The sequence below is a fragment of the Mizuhopecten yessoensis genome, unplaced genomic scaffold (genome assembly GCF_002113885.1).
Source record: "Mizuhopecten yessoensis strain PY_sf001 unplaced genomic scaffold, ASM211388v2 scaffold6863, whole genome shotgun sequence".
In the NCBI taxonomy this organism is placed as follows: Eukaryota; Metazoa; Mollusca; class Bivalvia; order Pectinida; family Pectinidae; genus Mizuhopecten; species Mizuhopecten yessoensis.
In genome coordinates, this window is record NW_018406762.1 from 1,235,648 (window position 1) to 1,256,333 (window position 20,686).

The following is a 20,686-nucleotide window of genomic DNA, read 5'->3' on the forward strand; positions in this document are numbered from 1 at the left end:
ATATGGTAGAAAAGTAGTTACCTAGCAAATATGATAACTGACAGTGAATTTGTTGATATGTAGATACAGCAATTAAATGAGCAAACAACTCAAGTCAGAAAAATATCCTGAACAAATTAGAGCTCTTTTGTATTGGAGGTATAACACAGAACGCTGGGACACTCTACCTTAATGTATTTGTATGATATATCGATCTCCTCAAGTTGTTTGGTTGTATCAGTTTTATATTTCAAAGCACTTTTTTAAGTACATATATGTACAGCACATACAATAAATGTATCTTCATCAATAAGAGACTAGATTATCTCCCCTTATGTAAAATATTTTGATCACTATTGACTTGAATTTGTCTCCCCTTAAATAATCACTGCCGATCACAAGTGGCTTCTTTTCCCTAAATGTAAATACCGTAAATCGTGACTGGCATCACTGTCCCATTAGCAAAATTTGAATAGATCCATGTTTGATGAAATCTTACTTGTAGGCAAAACTCTGAAATGTTGCATTAAATAATGTACAAAAGGAGGCACACACATATGTATATATGCCTCCATTTTCCTTGGTTGTCTCCCTTTTACATCCTACCTTTGGCCTTTAATCTTCTCAAGTATCAGCCCCAAGTAAAATGGATGTTTTAATAATTGAAGTTTAAGTCTTAAAATAGAATCTTTTCCAATGAAGTTTCACTTGAACTTGATTGGTAGTTTTATTGATTGGTTGATACAAACCCTTTATGTAGTTGTGTAGATCTACTACTGTGTTGTTCTGTTTTGATGGCTAACACCACCTCCCTAATACGCTGTTTTCCTACCTGAATTTGTGTTTTACTCTTCGAAACAAAGTAATCAGTAGAAAAAACCCTGTAAGAAATGTAAAACTGACTCTTATTATGTGCATCACTACCAGTTATACATGATAGTCTTTCTTTTAGGAGTCTGCATTTATTTTCCTTAGTCATGTCATCCTCAATTATCTCCCTTTAGAAAAATGAGTGAGGTTTGATAGAATCAATTGATGATGGAGAAATTGATGACCTGGATTGGTAACAATCACAAAGTTGTGTACCATATTTCTTAACATGGATAATTGTATTTTGTCACAGTCTAGTTTAAGGCTTTATGGTTCATTACAAGTATTGTGAAATATGTTGGAATTATCTCCCTTAGAATTATCTTACGAGAAGGTACAGGGCATAGAAGCATAGCATGTGCAACTTGTATATATGGATATTTGATTAATGCTGTCAACCGTCTGATGGTAAGAATTGGAGATTCTATGATAGCATCTAATGGAAATTTAGGTAGATAGTCTGGATTGCTAAAACTAATGGATATGTGACAGACAGGGACACAAAGAATTCATCTGTCTATTCATGCTGTTATCCTGGACATACAAAACTACACCTGTGTTTCCAGTAAAGCCTGGTACATGTATATATATGTACGTAAAGAGAAAAAGGTACCTGTAGGGTATAGGTACAGATATTTTTAGCGATTGATTTATATATGTGCTATGGAATAAATATGATGACCTTAAAGCTGATATTGACATTAAACCTCACTGTGAAAGATAGGAACCATTGATAATCCATTAAATTGATATGATGGTCCTCGTCGAGCTATGCCCATATAGACAGCTTGCAGTACGTATATACATGGTCAGATGTTTTGATGTATTGTGTCGGACCCCTACACTGCAGCTATAGCTGACTTGTATGTGGGCAGTACTTACCACATATATATCCTTATTAGTTAGCAAGGCCCTGGTCAGTACTTACCACATATATATCCTTATTAGTAAGCAAGGCCCTGGTCAATATTTATCCCATGTTCAACAGGCGACTTTGCTTAGCACACAAATAACATGTATTAAAAATTACAGAGATATTTCGTCCAGCCAAATATTTGCTCTTCACCAGTTTAATCCTTTTTTAGCCAGTTGGTTAGGATGTCTGAGATTCTTTAATTCTAAAATTCAGGGCAACATTTTTCGTATGTTTGTTTTTATCTCATTGTGCTTTAAAGGTTGGAGATAATCCATGTGTGTATCTAGGCAGTTTTCACGTGATGCATTCAATACATTTATTTTCAGATACAGGTATATGTGTTCCCTATTTCTGCTGTATTTTCCCAAAACCTATGCAAAAAACACTTTATATTCCTAAATCATTCATTTTGTGTGTGATATTTTCCCAAAGGTGTCAGAAAGAGCACTGGAGACGTTCTGCCCTATTATTATAAGGCTGCAGGCTGTCTAAAGTATATCTAATCTACTTTTATTTTATCTACTTGTTTACTATCCCAGGTAGACTGGAATGAATGTATACAAGTATTTTATTCTATATATGGACATGACTTTATGTATAAATCTGTTTTAAGATTCAAAGAATAATTTGATAATCTGACGAATTTCCTGTCAACCTCATTTTCAGGTCTGGAATGATAGAAATGTTGAACTGACCAAAAAGATCTGGATTGCTTTAGTTTGTGATGTATAGCTTACATCTGTGTCGCAGTACACTGTCTTTATCATGTGTTTATGTAAACAATATCAGGCAGCTCACAAATCAACGATTTGTGTTTAGACCTGTACATGTACATTAACTCTGATACAAACATCCTATATTTAGAGAACTATAGTACACTAGTGTGAATTTTGGCTGTTAGCGTTTGGTATAGCTCAGGATCACAATATAGACATTTAACATTAACTCTAAATTAAGTTCAATTAAACATCCTATATTTATGGCAATAAGTACAGTAGTGTAAATTTTGCCTGTTATGCTAGCTCAGAAATACACATTGTTGTACATTTGTTGTGGTTTAATGTAAGATTTGGACCAGATTTACTATAGAAGTAATATGATGTAAATATTCGAACAAGACAGGATGTTGGAGGTGAAGTTGTTTACAGGGGTGAATGAGTTAAGAACTGAGGTTAGATTTGTTATGGTACTTAAGGACTCCTGATCATCTGACCTGATAGGACCTTTGTATATTTGTGTGTACACACCTGTGATACACACCTGATAATCACCTGGTACGTATTAAGGTAGGTCATAATATATCGGCTCTGATGCATGGTAGCTGTCACTTGACCAGGTCTTTCCATCTGTCACTCCTCCTGGACATCTTGATCTCCCTAACGGCCAGGAAGACCCCTTAGGCTCAGATCTAGACTGACCTCAGTAATTTGCCTTCTTATATACTTTGTCAGATGTCAAAGGCCAGTGGATCATATTACGGTTCTCAGTATGTTACCCGTTGGTAGTAAGTAATTGAGTCAAGTCTGTGGAATTCCTTCTCTATTCTACCTGACCATACCATGACTTTTCACCTGTGGGCAGTTAGTATGTACACCTGTATACTTGATTAGGTCTAGCCGGACTGTTTACATTTTGATCTTTATAAGTTTGGAATTTCTCATTCCTGTTACCTCAAACACCCACAGTGTGTATTAACAATACAAAACATTTAAATCCCCGTCACAAATCTCTCACATGTAATTTAATTCATACAAGTATTTCTGCCTGTCCACGCTCAGGTAGGCTGGTTCTGGTTGACTTTCTCGACAGGAAGAGGAAGTTGACCCACCAATAACAGTTCATAACGAGATTAAGTGGTGTCCCCTAAATGCAATATCTTGTCTGGATAAATATCCGGGTAGACCATAGCGTCTGGAAGTGTTACTCAAATATACCGGTGTCTCTGCTGATCTTGCATCAGGTCAGAGTGTCATCGTGTAGATAAATTCCAGACATTCTGAAGTGTGATTCAGAGAAATTTCGTTCTGTCTTTCATGGCTCTGGTTGAGTGGAGCTACACATTGTGAAAATCATGTGACAAATTGAAGCAAATCTAGTGAAAATCTTTGTGTGCACACCTTTGCAGCTATATGTTACCTGGTCAGCAATACATCAGGGAATTTAGGCCAGATTTTACTGTCAACAGTCGTATAATTCCTGTTCACTGAAGCTTGACAAGGGGTGGTAACTGGCTACTCATCAGTTCTGCTAACCTTGTGTGTGTACTCAGTGCAGGCATTGTTTGAAGAAGGTGTCACTTCCTTAGGCCCTTAGCTATAGGGTCATCTACTGTGGTGTCAGTAGACCGTCTCAGGTCCAGACTTATCCTGCTATCCGGCTATAAGTTATTGTCTCGTGCTGATAAAGGGGAAAACCTGGTTAATATAACTCCAGGAAGTAGTCATCAGAGCTCCAAGGAAGAAAATCCTGTTACAACAACATTGTGAGATCGTGACTTTTAGTGAATAGACAGTTGTTTGTTATTGTGTAAGATTGAGGATCGTGTGTGTATCTAAACTGTGTGGTGTTTATATACCGGACCGGAACAATATCAACAGCGTAAACTTGATATCAGTTTCATCATATATCTAAACCCAGGCTGAACTTTCTCCTGTAAATGTTGTGGGGAATTAGACTTGAGGAGGATAGTGAAGTGACTAAAACCTAAGTTTGGACCACACCTATAGATTACATGTGTTTTCGTCCTTCCTACCGAATGGATAATTGACATACAGTTCTAAGACAAACTGTGTACAGTTCTATAGGAAAGCTGTATCTTGTTCATTGTGTACATGTTACTCTGAAGTAGGTTCAAAAAGTTCCCCCCGACCAACATTTTGGAAGTCGTGTTGCTGCCGTTGTCATCGTTAGAGCAGCATTATGTTTCGTGTGGTAGCGCCCGCTGACGATAGTCTGTTGGATTCTAAACATGATTATATCACTGTTCTTTCAGATGGAGGGGAAAGTCAGCCACTACCCACATGGAAAACCTACTGTAAGTATTGATTTTTTATCTACTTTCACTTTATAATCATTTTGTGTTATTGTTTTTTACTTTTACTTTTGATCAAACCTTTACTATGGATGTAAAGTGTTCTACTTTCATTTTACAGTTGTTTTATATAACCAGTTCTCGCCGGGCTTGGAACACATTTAATCATAATTCAAAAGTTTGAATAAATATAACAATTTACCTCAATGCGGCAGTTGTATTAAGACTTCACTTTTGAAAAGGCTGAGCATTTTAAAATACCATTTTACAGTAGTGGCCCTAAATGACATAATAAATAGCTGTTAGTTATATATAAACCACCATCGTTTTGACCAGAATTTACCAATCTCCCTTGAAACTCCCTCATTCAATTCCAAACTCACACAAACTCATAATCTACATCCTGTGGTCAAATGATCTCCTAGTTACTGCAGGGTGTGTGTGATGATCATAACAGATATGTATGAATCAAATAAATGTTTTTTGAAGTTATTTTGATAGGTAAAAAGGGAAAGATAAATTAAGCAAAGCAGTTTCAGTCGCATTTAACACACTTTCTCCTCATCAGAAATTAGGAATGAGGGGAGATCTCCCTTATTGGAAATGTGGAATGAGGGGAGATCTCCCTTATTGGAAATTAGGAATGAGGGGAGGTCTCCCTTATTGGAAATGTGGATTGAGGGAGACCTCCCTTATTGGAAATGTGGAATGAGGGGAGATCTCCCTTATTGGAAATGTGGAATGAGGGGAGATCTCCCTTATTGGAAATGTGGATTGAGGGAGACCTCCCTCACCGGAGGTATCAGAGGTTGACCCCTATGAGAAAGATGTCAACATTGGTGCGGGGCCTTTAACCCTAAACAAACAATTCACCAAACTTTTGTTTTGATGAGAGATATTGTCCCTTTAAAGTGTTTATTTTAATTTGATCATGCTTATTGTACATACAACATTATGTAACGGTACATTCCCCATCAACCTGGTTTGGTAACACCAATTTCCAGGTAGAGTCATTAGATGTGTTACCAAATTCATTATAGGCCATAGAAGCATGTCTTTCTGTCAGATATATTGCCACCTGTAGTCTATCAATGGCCTATATAGTTATTAAGATTATAACTCATATTAGAAAAAAACTAGAACTGCATGGACATAATTTTGAAAGTGCTCCAGCTGGGATATATACACAAATCCACCAGGGCTTGTACTGGTGCAGCCTGGGGCTGGTAGATTTTATTTTTGGGCAAGTGAAAATGTAAAATATTTCTGTGTTACTTTTCAAAATCATCCTGTAGGATAGTGTTCTAAATATGAAATTGCATACGCCTGTGTTCTTTGATTGTGGTCCAGGCCATACTGCTACTGAAAGAGGTCCAGATCAGACGATGACCTCACCCACCCTGAGTCACTGATATGTGACGAATTGATTGGATAAACATCTTAGCCCCGCTTTTTAAAAAGTTCCAAATTCCACTAGCCTTAGATGGCCATCCGAAAGTAGAAAACATGCATGTTTGCTGAGAAATTGGACAGATTTTAACCGGAAAAAAAATTGATTAATGAAAATATTGTAATAGAGTTTAGGCTCTCAAGCTTCCTGTTAAAATAATTATGTAACAGTAAAATGTGCAGAGGCACCGAAAGGCCTTGGAAGTTTTAAGAAACCTTAATCCTATTATGTTATTAAGAAATAATTTCATTATTAGCAAATCCTCACATATGAGTCGAGCATCTAACCCGATAATCTTGGCCGTAAAAACATCTTTCCCATAAGTCATCCAGGACAGTCATTTTATCTGAAACCATCACACCTAAAAAAATTCTCTCTGTTTTGTTACTTAACTGTAAACATTCTCTACGACCAAGCTGAAGTATTATACTTGCCCACTCTTCTTATGTAGGAGTGAGACTCCCAAATTTGTAGCCTTAAATTCAACATCTTCATCCACGGAATTCGCTAAACTGTTTAAACAGTCTAAGATCAAACAATTTAATCTGAAAGACCAACTCAAGCAACGTTATTTTAAAAGGTTGATTTGTCTCTCAGCAATATACACACATTTCATTTGTTTTTAATATTGAGCACATGGAACCCTCCCCCATGGAAAAGGTTAGCAAGTACGAAGTAATATAAACTCTTATAACCAAGTCATCTGTATGTCTGCTGGCAAGAAACTTTCTCTTATGGTCAGGAATCTGTAATAACTTCTATAGTGATAATCTCTAATAAGTCTGTTCGTTCCCCAGGAGTTCGGTTAACAAGTTTTAGTGGGTGTGCGTGTTGTAACCAATATACCATCATTGAAATATTTGTTCTTTTATGCTGCATAATGTGCATCCTTATTTATTTATGAGTTGTCCACAGTCTACAATTTTAATCCACCAATGGTAACAAATCACAAACTCAGGTGTTAATTGACTAGATACTTTACTTTGGACGTTCGCACCTGCTTCCCCTGTTCTGTACATACCCTGAACCTGTATTGTACACTAAAAGGTCACCATCTAGATAGATTCAATATTTGAGGAAGGCCATAAAGTTGTTCCAACTCTTTCTACTATCTTCAAAATATGAGGGAGGCATAGGATGCTCAAGACCTTTCATTTGCTTCGGAATTGTAGGGAGACATTGAACGTTCAAGACCATTCACTTGCTTTAGAATTGTAGAGCGACATATAAGCTTGTTCCTGTTTAGTTAATGGCATCAAGATTGGTGGGTGCTGGCAGAGGTTTGTCATGTTCCTCCAATGGTTTAAACAAATAGGACTAGGCCAAGGTTATGTCAGTTGTTCCACTTGCTTTAACATGGAAAGAAGGCAAATAGTGTTGAAGTTCTCTTTCTAGCTTTAAGGAGGTTTGAGGTAGATTCATTATGGGAGATAGGGCACAGGCATTATTGTCTCTGTAATAGAGGTCATTATTTTTTTATTGCTTCTGCTAAGAGTGAAACCCGGAACCCCTGGTTTACTTAATGTCTTACAGTCTACTGAATGAGCTTAAGAGAAATTCTTCCTAGCCGAGTCGGTAGGAAGCGCCTATTATTTTACCAAGGTGACATATCTCTTCCAGGATGTAATTCGTCCTGAGTTTTCCAGAGGTCATAGCGATTTTTGTAAAAGTATCGCTGAGCATATGTCATTATTTCTCGGTCCACTACAATAGGGGGCTAATGTAACAGAGGTACTTATTTTTTCAGTGCCTCCTCCGCCAGGAGTCGAACCTGAGACCTCTGGCATGTTAGCCTTACGATCTACTGAATGACATCTCCTTTGTCTATACCTTATACTGGTTGTGCTAAAGAAATAAAATATGTATCACGTACATAGACATGGGCTTGTCTTGGTTTCATTTATTCTGGACGTATTCCAGTGATCATGACTTGAATACAATACGTTTAATTTTGATAATGGGACAATTAAAAGGATAAGATAAAGAAACTGATTCTATGTTGACAAGAGACGTGACAGGTATACTAGTGGTATATATATCACCTGCCCACCCGTGTAACGAGTATCCTGTGTGAACAGAAGTATATGGTGTCGACACGCTGAAGTCTGCACTGTTACTGAAACAGGAAGTCACTTATCTTTACTTGGCCAGAAAATCCTTTTATTGTGGCTTTATTGTTAAGTAATCTACTCCATTGTGTAATTTAGACAGAAAATCGTTGTTTGTCACTTCATTGTCATGTAACCTACCCCAGGTGTGTAATTTCAGGTCAAAAGTCAAATGTTGCTATTTGGTCATCAAGTGGTTTACATCATTCTAAAAACGTAGATCACGAAGTGGAACATTTTTTACAGAAGACATTTTATAGAGCTATAAATAAGTACATCGTGCACATACCAAATAGTGAACCAGGAACATAATGGTTTAAAGGAAGAAAATTAACAGTTTTATTAGTCCCGGCCATAGTATGCCTATTTTTTTTTGAAACAAGTTGATCTACATCTCATAACTGCTCTTAAGTTTCATTTCTCTCGTTCTGTAGTTTATTCATATAGGTAAATCTGCAGTGTGAAATAACCCCACACAGCATTAGGTACGATGTTACACAATCATTGTATAATTTCTGATTATTTTTTTACATTATTCATATCCATTCTTATTAGTCGATTCTCAAGAAAAGCATACTCGATGAAGGTGGCAAGTTATCATTGATGACTTTAACTTTCTCCAATGAATGTGGATCATTGTAATTCCTTGTAAGTTTTAAACAAAATGATAAGATTTAGTCAGAGAAATGAAATTCACTTTTATCTCAAATATGGAACATTGGTTAATATAAAATTCAGATTTCCTCGTTGGTTGCTCAATTTCAAGAAACTAAATAAAAATATCCTTGAAAATTTCCAGAGATGTTTCTAATGTTTGTTGCTTGCTATTGATAGAAGATGAGAAATAAAAGAAAAGAAGAAAAACCAAAGAATTATAGAAATTTCCAGATTTGTATTTCTGTAAAACCTTAATGCTCCACATAATGTTGTTGACTAGTCGTACTTCTGGTGGAGTTTGGTCCTCAACAGTATCATCTTCTCCTCCAGTGTGACGTGGCTTTCATGTTGGAACAGACTTGCTTGTATAAGTTAGGTATTATTAGGTTGTAACAAGTCAATTATTGGCAGCCTGTATCAGACTCCATCTGGTTACTGTAAACAATGCCTGGAAGTCGGTCAGTAATACAGCTATGTATACATAGATTATACCTACAGTATCTATACAAGGTGCTGTCCGCATATTACATGTTATCTCAATACCTTCGTCCCATCCAAATAATTCCAATCGGATAACAGGATTTCCTTCACATTTCTTGGGTCAAAAACTCTGAAAAATTCAAATTTAAAATTCATAATTTAAAAAAGAAACTGTATTAAATGTGAGTGATTGATGATCCCAAAGCTGAGTAAGAAATGTTCACATGATTTTATGTATTTTTTTTTAATTTCACGAATTAGAAATATGTTATCATTTTACTCCTTGCTTGGTGCTAATATGAATATCTATAGACGACAGATATGAAATGGTCAGCTTAAAACAGTGTTAAACATCAAAGTGCCACAGGGACTGACATGCACTCACAGTTTTATTGAGTTCTGTAAATCAAATCTTCAAAAATTAACTCACTCAGAATGATGATAAGTAATTTTTCCAAAACACTGCCAAACATGTAAACCCATAATTTCAGAAAAAATAGACAACAGTTACCTTAAAACAGGAAATGAAAACAATTTAGAATCAACTTAGTCGATTGATTAGCTAGCACCTTAAAACAAATACTTTTTTAAAAGAAATTTACTGAAGTAGGTCAATTTCTTTTGAAGCCGACCAGCATCTTTAGATTATCACCCAAACGGTGTCCATATTTACTGGAGCCGAGTGATAGGGTCACTGAAGTCAGAATTACTCATACCACACAATTGATTGAGTATCGATAAAGTGTCACCCGGAAACATGTCGGTAGTCCATGGCACGTTCCGTATCATCAATATGGACACATTCCGGTAAAATGCAGCGATACGGACATTGAGAGTGATCGCAGGACCGGCTGAAACTATTAAGTAAGCAATTTCTCTAGTTAGCACTCCAGTTAGGGACGGGTTGGACAAGTGACCGACGCCGAGCAAACTGTTGTAACAAAACAGTGAATTTCGGGTTCTGATCATTGTTAAAGCATTCGTACACATTCCATCAACACAGACTTTTAGGACGTTCGGTCACGACTCATGAAGGACAGTTGTTGGCACTGTATGTTCTCAAAATAGCATTAAGTGTTTTGTGATACAAAAGAGCACTCCAGATCTACCTTAACCATAATTCAAGATAAAACTTTTATCTGGCAAAGTATTGAAATTAATAACTAAAACTATTATTATAAGGATTCCAGGTAATTGTCCAAAGACCAAAAACTCACAAATATATATGTGTTAATATTAAGATATTTTGCAAAATGCATTTTATAAACTGCGTTTTTAACATGACCTCTATGTAAAGATCATTTTTTCATTTTTAGAAAATTCTAGCATTAAAATGATAATGGTTACTTTTCAGATAGCTACTGATATTTCTGACATTTTCAACCATTAATTACACGAAGCATTACACTTGGTAGCTGTAGGCTATGTGGGCTGATGGTCGCGTGTCAGAGGCTCATTCTGTCTCTGATTGGCCATTAGGATGCATGTGACACTTGATTAATTTGTAAGGTTATGCATGTTGAGACAATTTTCTAATTTAGGAATCACGCTTTAATTTGAGAAATTGATGCTGTGTCATCAGAAAGCACACGTTCATCAATTGTATTTTGCCAGAAGTTTTTTTTATTGAAAAGGAGACAACTTTAGATATTTTTGTTTTGCTTTGAATGAAAAAATGTGTCTTTCATCTGATAAATATATAGAAAGAAAAAACAATAAAAAAAAACACCAGAAAAAATTGTATAATATTAGAATGTAATCTGTTAAATCAATTTGGACAATTCGGAACAATAGATCTTGAGTTTGGGAGGCAGTAGTTTTATACATTTTCTGCATCAGCAATTCAGGGCTAGACAATAAGGTTAGCCCGATAGTCCGAGGCTAGTGAAATCTCGTGCTGGACTAGACAATAAGGTAAGCCCGATAGTCCGAAGCTAGTGACACAGGACTAGACAATAAGGGTAGCCGGATAGTCGGAGACTAGTGACACAGGACTAGACAATAAGGGTAGCTGGATAGTCGGAGACTAGTGACACAGGACTAGACAATAAGGGTAGCCGGATAGTCGGAGACTAGTGACACAGGACTAGACAATAAGGATAGCCTGATAGTCTGAGGCTAGTGGAATCTCCAGCAGGACTAGACAATAAGGGTAGCCCGATAGTCCGAGGCTAGTGAAATCTCGTGCTGGACTAGACAATAAGGTAAGCCCGATAGTCCGAAGCTATTGACACAGGACTAGACAATAAGGGTAGCCGGACAGTCGGAGACTAGTGACACAGGACTAGACAATAAGGATAGCCTGATAGTCTGAGGCTAGTGGAATCTCCAGCAGGACTAGACAATAAGGGTAGCTGGATAGTCGGAGACTAGTGACACAGAACTAGACAATAAGGGTAGCCGGATAGTCGGAGACTAGTGAAATCTCCAGCTGGACTAGACAATAAGGGTAGCCCAATAGTCTGAGACTAGTGACACAGGACTAGACAATAAGGGTAGCCGGATAGTCGGAGACTAGTGAAGTCTCCAGCTGGACTAGACAATAAGGGTAGCCCAATAGTCTGGGTCTAGTGCAATCTCCAGCTGGACTAGACAATAAGGGCAGCCTGATAGTCTGGTTCTAGTGACACAGGACTAGACAATAAGGGTAGCCAAATAGTCTGAGGCTAGGGGAATCTCCAGCAGGACTAGACAATAAGGGTAGCCCGATAGTCCGAGGCTAGTGACACAGGACTAGACAATAAGGGTAGCCAAATAGTCTGAGGCTAGTGGAATCTCCAGCAGGACTAGACAATAAGGATAGCCCAATACTCCGAGACTAGTGGAATCTCCAGCTGGACTAGACAATAAGGGTAGCCCAATAGTCTGAGACTGGTGACACAGGACTAGACAATAAGAATAGCCTGATAGTCCGAGGCTAGTGAAACCTCCAGCTGGACTAGACAATAAGGGTAACCCGATAGTCCGAGGCTAGTGACACAGGGCTAGGCAATAAAGGTAGCCCGATAGTCTTGAGACTAGTGACACAGTGCTGGACAATAAGGGTAGCCCGATAGTCCGAGGCTAGTGAAATCTCCAGCTGGACTAGAAGGGTAGCCCAATAGTCTGAGACTGGTGACACAGGACGTGACAATAAGGATAGCCTGATAGTCCGAGGCTAGTGAAATCTCCAGCTGGACTAGACAATAAGGGTAGCCCGATAGTCCGAGGCTAGTGACACAGGGCTAGGCAATAAAGGTAGGCCTATAGTCTGAGACTAGTGACACAGGACTAGACAATAAGGGTAGCCCAATAGTCTGAGACCAGTGAAATCTCCAGCTGGACTAGAAAATAAGGTTAGCCCGATAGTCTGAGACTGGTGACACAGGACTAGACAATAAGGGTAGCCCAATAGTCTGAGACTGTGACTAGTGATTCTAAAAACTGATAGCAAGGTTGACCAGTCTAAATGTGATAATGATTACCTTGTTGAATAATATTGGATGAGTGGAATTGGTACATGGAATAGTAAACATTTTCAACAACTACCACAATTGACTAGTGATATTGAAAATTTCAATTTCTAGTCCTATAGGCTATGGATTCAAATTTAGTTCCGTACTACTTTTGCCTGGAGAGGTCCGAAATGTTGGAATAAATGGTTGTTGTAATGCAGAGTGTTCTAGTCTTCGTATTGTTTATATCGATCTGAAAGTAAAGATAAATAATGCATTGATATCTCATTGTCTTTTGAAATCGAAACAAATATGTACGCCAAGTGCTTCCAATCCTTCATAAAGAATTGGTAAGAATTACTACCATAGATTATTTGGTATTGATAAAAATAACGGTTTTCCTTTAACAAGTGTAGTCATTGAGAATATCCTATGCCACATTAAACCAGCTGTAACGTTTTACGTATGAGATGTAGATCAGGTTCAGGTAGATATTACCGTAAATGACCTGTTACAAGTACAGGGGCTCTATTACTACTCTTTGTTAGAAAGCGTTACTGGGGTACTGAGTGTTTTTTTTTAATTTAACCAGTGGAAAAAATTTGCCTGCAGATATAAACCTCATTATTTGTAAAACTTGATTGATTACAAGGTAACTTAAGGTAGAATTAGCTCCGGTCACTGCCAGGCGTACAGGTAGAACTTATGAAAGAGTTAGGTCATAATAAAAATCGGTATCATAATATAAACCCGAATTGATTACTACCCCAGGATGTCCATGAAACAATGGTATACGTATCTGGTGAGACACCTAGTTGAGATAAAAAAAAATAATGATGTATTCTGGGTTTATCTCTGTTAAATACGGTAATGATAAAACAATAATACTCTGATCACAATTCAAGATAAGTTAAAACAACAAACATCATTGTTTTTGTTATTTCCTGAATGTACTATAGAAATCCATCAAATTGTCGTAATTCGTGTCTGCCAGTATTGTATTTAGGCATTCTTTAACAAAATGTATGATATATCCCTTGTCACATCCCTTGAAATGATCTCTGTGTTTCGGATAAGTTTGATAGCTGGTGACATGTCCTTTAACGTGTATCGATCCGCACGCATTGATTAACGGCCGAGGCTTTTAACGTGGACATGTAATCAACTTACTTGCACCAATGACATGTCCATCTGTTACGTGCCTGCAACTAAAACAGACAATTCGCAAATCCATAACACAATGTCACTAGTTCATCATGTTTAGCTTTTAATTGTTATTTATGGGCTAAACTTTTGATTTGTATTTTCCGTGTCAGAGAGATAATTTAATGTTAAATTATGTTTTCCAAACTTTGAATGTGACATTTTCCTGCAGAATGCAGATTATTTTTCTCAGCTGTCTGTAAAATTTCTATGATAAAATGATGGCAAAAATTCTTTTATAATGCTTATATACTATAAAGACTGGACAGCTCTTTTGAACTGAATTTTACTTAATAGGTTATATAAACATTTATGAAAAGCTGTTTGTCAGATAGTACACCAGGACACTGTAAGTATAAATCATCTGTATATAAGTGTGACTGTCCTAAATCCAGCCACACTCCTTCCCTGCTTCTGAGTTACTGTGGTAGTACTGAATAATAAAAACCAGATCTGAAAGCTTTCCCGCTCAAACGCTAGGATTTCATAGGGACAATCACGCTTTGGTGGCGGCTGATTATAGAGGCTTGTTGTGAACTGTATCTATAAAATAATCCTGAAAACAATAATATATATATATATATATATATATATATATATATGATATAATGGGGAAAGTATGAGTCAGTTATATAAATTTTTTGTAAAGAAAATGAAATTTGGTTTGGATGAAGTGGACACCATTCCTGAAGACTGGAATTCCTATTGAAGGTGGTGGGAATCCGGAGTCACAGGGTGTTTTCCAGACTTCTGTCAGACAGACTTGTAAATATTTAAAACATCATCAAAATTTCATTTAGGAGAAGGATTGGTTGATTTTTGACCTGTTAAATTCTTTTGTGTTGAGCGATAAAGATGTACGAGAGGAAGGGTTAGTCCTAACATTGAGACAATGTTTTGAAATTAGTTAACACAACCATATTTCAGTGTCAGGGACGCCAAATGGACTTGTTATTTTTATGGTCATCAATATTCAGCTCTTTCTACAATATGAAGGTTTAGTACTTTGTCAACATGTTGTTTACTTTTACCTAAATAGATTGTAAATTAGTTACATTTCTCAAACATTTCAGCTTGATGATTACAATGTCCCAAAATCCTGCATATTTAAGGATCCCTGTACCACTGCCAAAAACTGTAACTAAGTGTTGGAAACTGTTTTTCCGGTTTGATTATAGCTTTGATCAATCATTCTGAAAAGAAAACCATACCTTGCAGGACTTGAATGAGAAATAATAAGTATGAAATAAAACATATAACCAACAATAGTGTTCAGAGTGGGAAAAAAATTAAGTGAAGCTAGACCGGGGTTCGAACGCTGAACTTCAGTTTGTTATACGTATACTATCGCTCTAATCAATTGAGCTACCTGGTCAGCAAGGTGTCATGGCTCAGCTGTGCTACTGTGATATCCAAACAGATGTTAAGGGGAGGTAACTGCGTATAGAAAAAAGCACAGTATAGTGGGACATAGATCCTTAAAACTTATGCTTGTCACAATTTCTTGTTAAGCCATACAAACAATGCCCTGTGATCACTGAGAAGGTATGCGTTAGTACAGCTGTGTGATACCCATTATTACAGCTGTGTGATAACCATTATTACAGCTGTGTGATACCCATTAGTACATCTGTGTGATACCCATTATTACAGCTGTGTGATACCCATTATTACGTCTGTGTGATACCCATTATTACGGCTGTGTGATACCTATTATTACCGCTGTGTGATACCCATTATTACGGCTGTGTGATACCCATTATTACCGCTGTGTGATACCCATTATTACAGCTGTGTGATACCCATTATACCCATTATTACGGCTGTGTGATACCCATTATTACCGCTGTGTGATACCCATTATACCCATTATTACAGCTGTGTGATACCCATTATACCCATTATTACGGCTGTGTGATACCCATTATTACGACTGTATGATACCCATTAGTACATCTGTGTGACTTAAAGCAATGTTAATGTACTTGAAGTTGTATATTGTTTGATATTGGTGACAGAAAATGAATGACTTGAGATCTATTTAAACTTTGAATAAAGACAAAGAAATGACTGTGGAATGTTGGTAAGTGTTGTCAGTACACCACTCCAGATGTGGCGCGGCAATCTGTTAAACACACCGTACAGAAAGTGGGACATAAACCGCACCTGTGCCAGAGTGTCGTGTGGTCATTAGGCATGTGCATCTCCTTAGGATGTCTTCAAGTGCAAAGTCGTGCGAGGTGTAAGTCTTTGCCAATAAAAACTTGCCCGTCCAGTGATGCCCCTATATAGTAGTAGGGTGATGGATGATGACAGAGGGGGTTCCACAAATTCCTCGCTTTCCTGCCTTACTTCCATCCCTTCCTGTATCATTGGTATTCCAAGTCCTTTTTCTCTCCTAGACCCATCTTCTTTTTATTCCAATCTTCCTAGTGATACTCATGTCTGTTGTGGTTCCTGGACCATCCCTATATTTATTTTCAGCATTCTTGCGATTTCATTTATCAACAAATGTTTAGTATAAACCATATTTTATTTCGTAAATTTGCAGTTACAATATGCAGAACAAATTTTTATTAAACTAACTTCAATCAAAGGTCAAATACTAATTTGGATTTCAGGGTTCCAAGGTCAAGGTCACTGTTACTAAGGGTATTTATAGAAATTTGTCAGTTAAGTCAGTGACATCACCCCAGCAACCTTATTTGTGAGCAGGTTTTTTATGAAAAGGTCATATATAACAATATGTTTGTATTTCAGGAACGTAAGGTCAAGGTCGCCATTATTATTTATAGAAATTTGTCAAAAAATGACAGTGGTTTGTATGGAAAAAGGGGCGATCATGTTTTACGTTTTCCAGCCTTTATTCTAATCTTTTTTTCCCTCTTTTTCCGTTTCAACAATATTTCTCTCTATTATCACACTCTGCCCAGATGTTTATCCCTACCCATCATTCCTACCTTTTCTCTATCCTCCTCATCCTCTATAAACATGTATATCTCTCTCCCTCCTACCTTTTCTCTATCCTCCCCATCCTCTATAAACATGTATATCTCTCTCCCTTCTACCTTTTCTCTATCCTCCTCATCCTCTATAAACATGTGAATCTCTCTCCCTCCCTCTTTTTATCCCCACTTTTTCCCAACAGCCCTTTGTTACAATTTTATGCTTCATTCTCCAGCGTGTATTTATCACTCCTGAATGATTTCTCTGATTATTTCGGCTGTCAATTTATACCCATTAGTCGGGTCCCTGGTGTGGTGATAACGCAACTTTGATATTCCTAATTTAGGTTCAATTTGCAACACAATCGGAACAATTATTCACATTTGTTCCAATAAAACAAAACTTTTGGTACCTGCTGGATCTGTCGAACCTGGTCCGTGCAGATTGATCAATATTATATTATGGAAATAAGTTTTAGGAAAAACGGATCAGGTCGTTAATCTACCAGGATGAAATCTGCTAAAGAGGTGATTATAGCTCCCACAACTAATGATATCAACTATCTCAATTGCTCCATTCACCATAAATAGTTCTGCTTAAATGAGCAATTTTCTGGTTACCGGGGAGACTGGTTGGTTGCCGAGGACATGCTAGGGTTTATGGTGACATGAAAGGGAAGTTGGTTACAATAACATATGGGTAATGTGGAACAGAAGCTGACTTCAGAGCGATGTATTATGTTACCTGTGACACTGTTTACAGGATCCAAGGAGTCTTCCTCAATCTGTCTCTGTGGGTTTCGTTATGGGTCCATTACCTAATTATAACTGGCCACGGGTATCAATTATGTGCATAATTCCTAAAGAAAAGACACATATTATTTTTGTTATGAAGGCAACATATGACAAAAAGTTGTTAGGGGGAATGCATCAGATGTATTTGACACAGCAATAAAATCTCCTTCCTCTGCCATTGCTCTATAAATCTGTCGCTCAAAATTTCTGTGATGTACACAGATCTAGTGAAGCACCTGTCCTGTTATACTGGTGGTGTCTGGCTAGCAGTGAAGTGTTACTGTAGAGTCTGGTCACAGTTCCATTGTAATGGTTGGAGCACTGATCAGGGCCACACACTGTAACCAAGACGATGTCTGTAATAAAGTATATAATTTCAGACCCCTTTCTGTACACAAGGGCTGCAACAACGTATCGTATCGTATCATGATATGCATATACCGTTGCAGCCCTATGTACTGTACACCATACATTGTCATGATAAAAATGGCATATCAGAATTTAACGTATAAATAGTTATGTTTAATTTGATTTTGCTTAAATCTGGAGCTTTCTAAGTTATGAATGATTATTTTAATTTTTCAGTATATTTTATTTATTCTATATGTATCCTGTGTGAGCCAACACATTATCTCTGACTCAAATGGTCGGGGGTTGGGGTGGGGGTTGGAGGCTTATCACAAGACAATTAAAAAACTTTTGTTGGCCTTCTACCGATCTGTAACAGATAGGGGTGGGCTTAAGCTTATTACCAGGCATGGGCTTATTACTGGATAAAGAAGATATTGACAACTTTCAGCTGAAGAGTCATCAACTTTCATATTTGCAATCTATATATCAACTGTGTGTTGGTATGGGACCACATTTTTGAGACCACCCTTTGGTTAGAGAGTTCTAGTAGTACGGGGGGGGGGGGGGGGGGGGGGGGGTTCCCCTATCTACCCTGTAGGTTACATTCTGATATAGCCTCAAGGGTTAATTCATTTACCCCTGGAAAAACATTTGAACTTTTCCAATTCAAAGGTTTGAATAGTTCATTTTGAAATTTTAGGGGTGAATGAGTAGTGGATGCACAGTGCTGTTATCAGTTTGAACACGCTGCCAATGGTGGATTATTTTTACAGGTCCGCATCATTTGTCCTGGTGTCAGCTTGGTGGTTGGGGCACATAGATCTCTGTCCACTACACATGTTACTTGGTATAGTCGGGGCACACACACAAATCTCTGTCCGGTACATATGTTTACTTATCTTTCACCTCACACTCACCCCAGCAGCCCTCATCAACGAGAATTCTTAAAGCTGTCATGTACATTATATGCAAACATGTATTCACGGAAACAAACACTTGTGAAAACTCTCCGTATTTCACCCAATATCCTGCTTGTATAGGGACTTGCATTCCTGTATTGTAATTCAGCAGAAATGCCCTTGAAGTACGTTGGTACTGAAAATAAAGTTTTCAAGCTTATCTGTTTAATGTATAATAGGTTTTTTATTTCATTTTGAAAAAGAAAATAATTTAAATAAAAAGTACCTTTAATGTTTGGAAACCTGAATTATGAAGTATTATAGCTGATTTTCATTGTTTAAGTGCATCTGTAGTGTGAGAGAATGTTTACAAGGTGGACTAAAGATATTTTTGGGAAAATGGCTGATCATGTAACTTAATGTTGAGTTCATCGGTGCTACATCTGTTCTCCTCCATAACTTGGGAGGGCTGCAGGAAATCCCTGTGTAGTAACACAATGAGATCTCAAGGAGCTTTAGGAATGGGTTAAGGTACGGAAACTGTTCTACATGTTTGACGGAAATAAACTTTTGTGATAAGGACCTGAAGATTCAAAGTTGAATTATGTCTAACAATCAAACTTTTCAAAATGTTTTTTTTTTTTGAGAAAAATTTGAAATTTGATTAGCCCACTCAGGCTTTGAGCAACAATGCCATGGTGTTTTGGTGTATGTGTATGTATAAATATCACTTTATCTACGCAGTGTAGTATTCTTATTTATTAAGTTCCTTTTTAATGGGGTGGAGTGACAAGTGTTTAGTATCACCCATATCTGTCCCGTCCTGTCCCATCACATCCCAGCCCGTCTCAAATCCCATCCTGATCCAACATCATCACTCCAGAGACTATGGGCCTGTTCGTTTATAAATGCAGAACCACCGGTTTGTCCGATTTTAAATGTAACAATTTCGGGTATAAATCCTGGCCGACCTGCACATTTTTATGCAGGCCTTGCAAGGCTTTGTCAAGGCACACCTGAAAGCAGCATCAGGTTACTAGGTCCAACATCTTATTTAATCCATCCCATTTGGCACCCACCAGAATACCTCCTATCCTAGAAAGTCGGTATAGGTCACTAACAATCAAAAACATGATGAATACATTTTTAGCTCACCTGGCACGAAGTGCCAAGTGAGCTTATGCCGTGGCGCGGCGTCCGTCGTCCGTCCGTCCGTCGTCCGGCGTCAATATTTTACTTTAAACGACTTCTTCTTAATAACCGAAAGGCCTAGGGTGTCAATATTTGGCCAGAAGCAAACTTGGATGAAGGGCTACAAAGTTTGTTCAAATAAATGACCTTCACCTATTTTCAAGGTCACAGGGGTCAAATATGTCAAAAACTTTAAACATCTTCTTCTCAATAACCAAAATGCCCAGGGAGATGATATTTGGCCAGTAGCATGCTTGGGTGAAGGGCTACCAAGTTTGTTCAAATGAATGACCTTCAATTATATTCAAGGTCACAGGGGTCAATTGTATTAAAAAACCTTTAAACAACTTCTTCTGAATAACCAAAATGCTCAGGGT

General features: G+C 37.5%; 1 protein-coding gene across 7 annotated transcripts in view; it reads left to right on the forward strand.

Annotated features, from left to right (window-relative positions):
- Positions 1–20,686, forward strand: part of LOC110452759 (N-chimaerin-like) — an 88,882-nt gene that overhangs the window by 38,506 nt on the left and 29,690 nt on the right. For all 7 annotated transcript variants that reach the window (XM_021501426.1, XM_021501433.1, XM_021501427.1 and 4 more), the window contains one exon: positions 4,758–4,799. In XM_021501426.1, the coding sequence (XP_021357101.1) occupies positions 4,758–4,799 (42 nt within the window). The remainder of the gene's footprint in view (positions 1–4,757; positions 4,800–20,686) is intronic.